A 9,307-nucleotide genomic window follows, 5' to 3' on the forward strand; every position below is an offset into this window, starting at 1 on the left:
AGCTCTCAGAATGCTGTATTTTTCAACTCTGGTAGTAAGTACCTAGGGAAACCCATAAAAGCCCCCTTTAAATGAAATTAAAAAAATATTGTAATTCAATTCGTTTAATTTAAAAAAAAAAAAACTGTTATTAGAATAAGAAATCGATTGCCTAAAGAGTTAACTTTAATTGCACATTCCTGTATGTAACAAGGTTGCTGACCTACGTTCCTCAAACGTAGTAAACTTGTTCTGTAATAATAAAACAAGGGTACCTGTGGTAGTTCCCAGGTAGTCATTCCACGCGATGAGAACTTGGCAATCTGATCGTCAAAATTTATTCCACCGACACCGATCACATCCATCTGATCTGCCGGATTGTTAAGAGTTCCATATAATGGTCCATCATTTCCGATTGCAGATACCATTATTACCTTGAATAAATGCAGACACAAAAAATGTAAGTGTAGGTACATTGAAAACCTTAAATGATATTATCGTACAGTGATGGCTCATGGGGGTAGGGAAGTCATGCGTTGCATATGGACGGTACATTATAAAAGGCGGCGAATGTAGGAATTAAAACAAATATTACAAGCTTTGAGAGCAGTGGCAGTTTTCCATGAAGCAGACGATGCTGTGACTTCATTAGAAAGTATAGACATCTCAGTTCCGAAAATGATCGAACCATAAATAATCCTGATAATACAACTATTGTGGTAATGTAATAACTATTGTAATACATTTTATTGTGATGGTTGTTTATCACACAGGCACCATATTCACAAGGGTGCCTCCAAACCTGTCAGCACCACAAACCTCCACGTACCGAAAACCACCCATTGTTTGAGAGTAGGTTTCGTGGAAATGATCTAATTCTCGGTAGATTTGTGTGTCAATTTAATTTTTTTTTGTTGTATTTGTCTATATAAGATAGCCCAAAATAAAAAATTAAATAGGTAAGTACCTAACCTAACCTATTTGCAAAATGAAAGAAGACAGCATTCTAAGTCTGTTTAAGGGCAGCACATTGCCTAGAAACGTCACTGATCATAGATGTATATTACGATACCAGCAACGATCCCTTTAATTTTTCTATTGTGTGTGTGGATCATCAACGCATATGAGCAGTGGTGTAACAAGGGTTGGTGTCACCCAGTGCAGTAAATTTACACACCCCCTCCCACAAACACACACATACAAAACTAAAATCTGGCAAAGGAAACATTCTTTTACAATATTTTTGTGTGAGACTGTGCGGGGGATGAAAACATGTGTATGGACACATTTTGGTAGGTAACAGTAAACATTGGTCAGTAGTCGTTAAGAGGTCTAGTCTGGTAGGCAAAAGACATTCCAATTGGTCCATGATTTTATTCTGAAGAATATTCTTAACATATGTTTTTGGAGATTTTTGTAAAATAATGACAACTACATATTTTTATTTCACCGGATGCATGGATGTTATTTGGAAGGTACATATAACACTATCTGTCAATAGTGATTTAAAGGGAAACGGAGAGAGGTCACTTGATGAAGTATTCTTCGCTTCATAAATACAGTGAAGTTACTTACCTTATTGGCTGTAAGCTCCCATACTTTGTCTACAAATGGATGGTCCATGAAATCCGGTCCACCAATACTCAAGTTCAGCACATTGATTTTTTTCATTATGGCATAATTGAATGCATCAAGAAACCAAGATGTATATGACACCTACAGAATTTATTGAAAAATTAATAAACATTGAAAAGCGAACAGTTTAAAATTTAGACATTAATGGGTAATACACAGATGTATGTTCTGTTTTGTATGTTTTGAGAAAATCTTGTTTGATAGATTCGAGTCGGTTGAAAATCGAAATGGACACAATATTATTGAATTAGATGTATTATTTTCAAATACCTTATAAAGATATGATGCAAAAGTTGATATGTAAAAAATATAATTAAAAAACTAGTAAAAAAAAAAACAATTTCAGTTAATTTTTTTATACTTAAAAATGCAAATACCTGGTTGTTAGTAAATACTCTGAAAATATGAAGATCGGCATCTGGGGCAAAGCCAAAACAATCTTTACTGGATGCTATAACACCAGCAACAAACGTGCCGTGCCCCAAACCATCTTCCAGGGTTTTTTCATTTGTCCAGTTGGTGCGTTCTTTTATCTTCTTAAAATGTGGATGGGTCTTAGCAAGACCCGTGTCAAAAACCGCTACTTTTACACCTTTACCTGAAAACAATCAAGAATCAAGAATAAGTTTTAAATACCAAATTTATACATTTCAGACAGAAATCTCAGATAAAGACGGAATTTAAATTGTCCAACATAATATGGTGATAATAAAATCAGCCATTCTGGAATAAGGCCATAAAGAAAATATACCTAAACATGTGGATAGATTTTCACCACAGGGCATCCCTAGAAAAGGGGAAATGGAGTAAGTCCATTCTACCATCGTTCGGTGCCCTGGTTTGTAGAGTCTTTTTTGAAGAGAAATGAGCTTAAGCTGATACTGAGGCTAAGAACAGGACACACAATGGGTAAAAGATTTGATGTCCTCATGGGAAGAAGCGATTCGCAGCCCTGCGATGAATGCAATGTTTTGGAGGACATTGTAGATATAGCAGTACAGTGCCCTAAATATGAACGACACAGAGTACAGCTGCGAATTGTAGATATCTTTGAGAATGTCGACGAATTGAAAGGTACTCTGGCGGTGGGTAGGACGCAAGAGCTTGGCAGAATTGTAATGTTCTTTAACAGAATTGGAGTGAGGGCCCGATCGGCGGATCCTCTTCTAGATGAGAAGAGGCAATATGACAGCGAGTCGCAGTGAAAGCCTCGGTTAAATCATACAATAAAAAAACCAGCCATTGGAATTTTACTACAAAGAAATTAAACAAACAAGTAAACCTAATTAATACCAAGATTGGTCCACTATCGCAAGTTAGTTTGCTGACATTATTTGGCACATGTGCAAAGCGGATTTTTGGTTTGAATTCTGTTGTCAGAAGCCCAACACTGATCATGCCCGACCGAAATAGTTGGAAACAATTAGGAATCAGTTCATGCTCGCACTTATACTTGGAAAGTTACATAAACGAATGATCATGTCATAAAGCTATTTTAGATTATGACTATTGATACCAAATAACACAATAAATACCTAAATCCCCCATCAATTATCCTATAATCGACAGAATTGGGAAGAAAAATATTATATCTTACTGTGTGTAGTTGTGACTTTTAAATTTTTAAATAAAAGAATCAAAGTGAGAAAGTGAAATAGAAATACTGGATGAAAGTACTGTTGTTTTTTGACTCGACGGGGCTCGAAGGATAGAGAGTAGGTAGCCGCCAGTCAGGAAGCATCCTTCGAATTTGTTATTGCATTTTGTATTTCAACCCATGTTTTATATCTCATGTGAAAAGCCAAATACACTTAATATTTCATTTCTCCGAATCCGTGTTTTTAAATATAAGTGTAAATAAACCCACCAACATAAACCCTTTCATATCACTATTTATTATCAATGATGTCCCGTAGGGGTAAGCAGACAATGCACAGTATAGGGACGACAAATGAAAGGACAAATGACAATAATATTATATACAACTTCTGAGAATATTTCCTTTGCTTCATGGAGATATCTAAATAAACATCTTATATAGCCCAGTAGATGTGTATGTCAGAATTTCAAAGATTTTCATTTAAAATAAGAAAACATGGCAAGTATATATTGATTTTTTTTTTACCATGTTCGATCTTAAGAAGATCATATGGGCCTCCACAGGTAGAGCTTGTATTAAGAGATTTATTTTAATAATGAATTAATTTTGGAAATGAATTTACATAAAATTTAAAACTAAGAAATAATACAGGGCCATGCAGCCTCTCATCATATTGAGAGTGAAGCGATGTTAGTCCTGGCTTGGCCACTTTCAGATACTTACAGAGTTTCAACCTGGCCGGTCTGTTCTTCTAGCCAACTGGATGGCCCCTAAATACCCTCCACAGTGTGATACAGTGGAGATATGGGATGCTCCAACGATTTAGAAAAACGCAAGAAGACTGGCAAGTGACAGAGATTCTTGAAGGCAACAAATGTTGTCCATATGCTCCAACTAAGGAGCGGACGTGGACAAAGAGGCAGAGGATAAGGGGCGAATTTTGAATCTGCTTTTTTGTCTATGACGGCATTCGGAATCGGCGGCATTTTGTCTATGACCATCACATGCTTGCAGGAACAAACCTATTGAAAATAGATTACACCATTCCTATTAAAATGAATGTTTAATAGAAAATTTATAGTTACCAGTGATTCCCAAGCCCCAAAGAATATCAGCTTGCAAAACTGCAGTTATTTTCCGGGGGGCTGATCGAAGTAACTTTCTTGAACTGTATCGACTCGATGAACCCTGAATAATTCAAAATTCAATGTAAACGTCAATTAACACAGTTAAAGTTTGACTTTTAATGTTATTCGTAAAATAATTGAACTGACGCCATGATATCGTAATGTAATCGGGACAGTACAAAATGTTACACACAAACAATTAAATAAAACTAAAAACACAACACAAACATGGACCCCTCCAGATCAACCCGCCCCGCACCACACTCGGTCGTAATTGAGCTTATCACGAGGCCCTACGTATGGTGTGAAGCATCAGCAGTTTTTTACACCTGAGAATGTCTCAGGAGCAGGAGTGAGCTTTGACTGAGTTTACTGAAAGGCGTAATTTAATAAAAAGTGCCATGGGAGAGAAAGGCACGGAGATTTAACAGAAATAAATGAATTTAATAATATATAAGATACAAAAATAAAATATATGTGAAGAGATCTTCACGTCCGCAATAAGATGCCACAAATTTTTTAAATGCAATATAATTGGCTTTTATGGCGACCAGGCCGGATGGCCCGATGTGCCAACAGCTGGTCGGACCGACTTAAGCATCTCTTCCCTCTCGGAGCACATTCTCGAACATTCCCAGAGGATGTGGTTTGCATCCTGTAGTTCTATGCCACATGGACATGTTGGCCGAGTAACAAGTCCAAGCTCATAGAACTTGGCAGCGAATCCACCAAGGCCTGTCAAAAACTGACTGGTGTAGTGGTCAGGATTAAATCTATTAATAACAAATTAAAATTAACGAAAATTGGGATTATTTTAGGCAAACTACAATGGCCGCTTCCCTCCTGTTTCCATCAAGGTCTTTAAATCCAACTCGACACTATTATTCCATCTTGTCAAGAGATCCATTTGCCTTCCGGCTGATTGAATGTCAGTGTCTTTCCAGGTCTCCGAGCCATACATGGTAACTGGTCATATTAGTGTTTTGTACAAGATGTATTTGAAGTGTCAATTCAATACTTTGTAATGTGGCACCTCCATTAGACCGAAGCGACATTTGTTGACTAGCACAATTCCTTGAAGTTAATAGACAATAGCAACACAACAGTCAAACAACATCATGTGTTACTCAAATATTCACTCTAAGGCAGATTCTAGAACAGACCACTGAATTCAATATTAACACGTATCACCTGTTCATCGATTTTAAGACAGCTTATGATAGCATTAATCGAAACCGGTTATACGAAGCAATGCGAGAATTTGCCGGGTGAAGCTTCAAGCGGAAATATCCGAGCCATTTATATCACTGAATGGCCTTAGGCAAGGTGACGCTCTGGCATGCCTTCTTTTAAATATTGCGCTAGAAAAGGCGATACGGAATGCAAAGATCGATGCCCGTGGCAGCGGCACGATATTTACTAAGCCTATGCAGCTGCTGGCGTATGCTGAAAAAGGCATTCACAGCACTAGAAGCCTCTGCCAAAAGAATGAGCTTACAAATAAACGAGGCAAAAACTAAATACATGCCAGTCTACGTCACTACACGAGAAGGCGCACCAAAGTTAGATATTGGTGCATACAAGTTTGATACGGTTGACAGTTTCATATACTTTGGTTGTCTTGTAACTCGAAATAATGATATTACAGAAGAAATCAACAAGAGAATCATGTCTGCGAATAAATGCTACTTTGGCCTGTTAAGACATTTTAAGTCCCGCATACTATCTCGACGAACTAAAAGCACTCCTTACAAGACACTTGTAAAGCCAGTGCTCACCTATGCATTCGGACACCTGGACATTAACTCTGTGAAATGAACGAGCCCTGAACATTTTTGAAAGAAAATTCTCCGCCATATACATGGACCGATCAGGGACGGCACCAATTGGAGGAGAAGCTATAATGCTGAGCTGTACGAAGATTGCAGCGCAGTTCAATCAATTAAGATTGGGAGACTGCGATGGCTAGGACATGTGCACCGTATGAATGACAATGAATGGGCGTAGAAGAAGAGGCGCATGCCAAAGATTCGCTGGTTGGATGGAGCTGCCAGTGACTGCCGTATTCACTAAACAAATCTACGAAAGCGAAATGAAAAGTATTCAACAAAAACGGTCAATCGGGATAATATCTGTGACGGGACCATAATATTTAGACGATAGATCGAGGAAAACGATAAATTGGGTAACGGTCAATGCGGGATTATTTAACATTGTTCTTATGAGTGTTTGGCGGGTCTTTCAAAAATGAATGATCCGTGCGGGAAAACAATTTATGTGAGAACGGTATATCGGGGTTCAACTGTATCGAATATCTGCGCTATTCGTATATGAATCTTCTGTGTGAAACCGTTCCAAGTCTTGCTGACAAATTTTTGAAACACTGAACATGACATTCTAAATAATCTAACCCAATACCTATGTTATTCTTGTTATAATGTCACTAAGGACCTATATGCATATCACCCTTGATTTATATTCTATGATACCTTACACCAGTTACACCAAATCCTTACTTTTTGTCTGCTGTCACCGCTTGATTTGATAGCTCTTCCTCTGTGATTAGTGCTCGAATATTGTGTTGCATCATCTCCTTTGTAGAAATTAAAAGTGTCTCCATTGGAAGGGTACTCATCATTTTCTATGTCGGTATACTTGATGGTTCTATGCACCATGCGTTGCGAGGTCACCCGTTTAATAATGGGATGATCTTCCAGTGCAACCAGTCCTGATAATTTATTCCTGTTATCGAGCAATATTAAATCAAAATCACTCGGATAATCTTGGGCAGGATTATCTCGACTCACTATTTTCCAGTTGGTAATCTGTAATAAAAGTATTTATGAAAACAGGATGAACAGCACATCCTACTATTATGTATAGTACAGGAAGGCGACGCCACCAGTAATATGTAAATTGTACGTATTACAATGCTCGCCATGAGCTTCCTTATCGGAAAGTTTGAATTTACATAGATATTAAAAACCTCAAAGAATGGTATCCTTTTCGAAGAGATGAAAAAATTACGTGTTGTTTGTGGAGCATTGCAGACAACAATGTTCCTTCAAGAATGAAAACCTAATGTAACTTAACGAATAATCCAGTAAGAACTATTTTCAAAATTTGTTTGCCGCTGACTTCCTGTAAACCGACAAGAAACATGTTTTATTTAGACATGATTTTTATCTCAGTACTATACGACCCAAAGAAGTTGGACGGTCTTTAATATTCGATACAAAATTAAAGTGTGATACGGCGAACTGCATACATACAAATTGACACGGACGCCACCTACAAGTATTTTGAATTACTTCTTCCCATGTTTTTTTAAAATTTAACATCTGAATATTCTTTTACCAATTTATTGTAAAGAACTGGCCACTTTTATAATACCTCATTGTATAATTTTTATTTGTTACTTCTTCCGTAAATACGGTCCAACAAATAGAGTCGAATATGAGTCAACTCAAATGATTCTGGCAGCAAGGAGGCAGCCAGTACTGTCGAACAACATCTTCTTGGCTACGTGTTAAAACTGTGAACTAACAAGCTCCTCCCATTTTTAACCGCACTTCCATTATAAACTAACAAGCTCTTCCCATTTAGTTAACCACAGTGCCTGCCGGCTTGTGTCTAAATCTTCTTGTTGGACAGTAGACTGCTTTGACGTAGTCTGTGCGCTAGTATACATTTCAAAGGAAAACAGACAGCATGGCCATTTTGCCTATGAGCCATCTCGTTGTCAATGTGAGCATCTCCATTTGTTCTCATAGTCCGGACTAAACACGTAGACTGTCTAACTACAATCATGACTCTTGACTATAGTCTGCGCTTGGCCTAACATCTAAATAGACAGTAAAAATAGTAGAATATAGGCATACTGACCCCTGAAGAGTTCAAGGCGGATCCGATGAAGTGAGCTCGGGATTGACTTTTATAATATCCTTTAAAAGCGACGATGTACTCATTGTGAACTTCGTTTGTATTATATTCGAATTCAATCAACGATTCTTGGGTGGTGGTGGTATTACACTCGATATTTTGAAGAGGGTCGTTAGTGTCGGTGGCATTTCCATTATTTGCAAAAAAGCATAAACCCCAGAACATACAGATGATAAATATAAGTCTCATCGTCATTCTGCAAATCGCCGATGTTAAAATTACTTTTGATTAGATATCCAAAACATGCCGCCTTTTCATCTGTCAAAACCACAAAAATACCGTTAATTAGAAAATCGGTATTCACTGGGTGTATATTACAATATATAAGTTTAAATTAAGTATTTGATGTTAGCCCAATCCTAAGTGTGTGTTATAAATACTTACACTTCGGCGCTTTCATAAGCTATGTTTACGTTCATTTTTTATGAAACTCGAAATGGTCCAAGTCACTAATATACTGACTCAGACGTCAGACAGGCATAGATAATAAAAGTGTTGCCTACCTATTAAATTACATCGGCTAATTTTCACAGGTTTTTAAAATTATTAATAAATAAGACATTCACAGGCAAAGAGATTGGACTCCTTTGGATTTGAAATGATGCAATAAGCGGCGATTTTTTTAAATGCAAATGACACTATCGATTCGTCAGAAAATTTAAAAGGGGTCCTAAAAATAGTTCAAACCAGTCACAACATTATTAAATTATACGAAAATCTATAAAAAAAATTGATGTGTGTACGTACGCGCGTTAGAAGTTATACTTATTTGGAGTAACAAAACAAAAAAAAATATCCCGCGTGCCAATAATTTACGTAAGTAGAAAATACGATAAAATAATTAATTGAAGAAAGATATTTAATACAATTAATAAAGTGTTGATTAAATGCATACCTAATCAAATTAAAATGATATTTATTTATACGCAGTTAAATTATTTTTACACAATTAAACAAAATAATACGAAAATGTCACAAAATCTTAACTTCAATGAAACTTCAATATAACTTCAATAAAACCTAC

At 36.8% G+C, this 9,307-nt stretch overlaps 1 protein-coding gene across 1 annotated transcript in view; it reads right to left on the bottom strand.

The window, feature by feature from the left end:
* The window catches only part of S1P (membrane-bound transcription factor site-1 protease), a 28,190-nt gene extending 19,441 nt beyond the window's left edge, over positions 1-8,749 (bottom strand). The window contains exons 1-7 of the mRNA XM_085947520.1: positions 8,668-8,749; positions 8,227-8,541; positions 6,858-7,166; positions 4,300-4,402; positions 1,992-2,212; positions 1,555-1,695; positions 255-413 (exon numbers count right to left, since the gene is read on the bottom strand). Coding sequence (XP_085803646.1) covers positions 255-413; positions 1,555-1,695; positions 1,992-2,212; positions 4,300-4,402; positions 6,858-7,166; positions 8,227-8,478 — 1,185 coding nt within the window. The 5' untranslated portion in view covers positions 8,479-8,541; positions 8,668-8,749. The remainder of the gene's footprint in view (positions 1-254; positions 414-1,554; positions 1,696-1,991; positions 2,213-4,299; positions 4,403-6,857; positions 7,167-8,226; positions 8,542-8,667) is intronic.
* Positions 8,750-9,307: the final 558 nt, after the last annotated feature.

Source organism: Rhyacophila brunnea, unplaced genomic scaffold, assembly GCF_057557595.1.
Source record: "Rhyacophila brunnea isolate RB1 unplaced genomic scaffold, BYU_Rbru_1.0 scaffold_1, whole genome shotgun sequence".
Classification (NCBI taxonomy): Eukaryota; Metazoa; Arthropoda; class Insecta; order Trichoptera; family Rhyacophilidae; genus Rhyacophila; species Rhyacophila brunnea.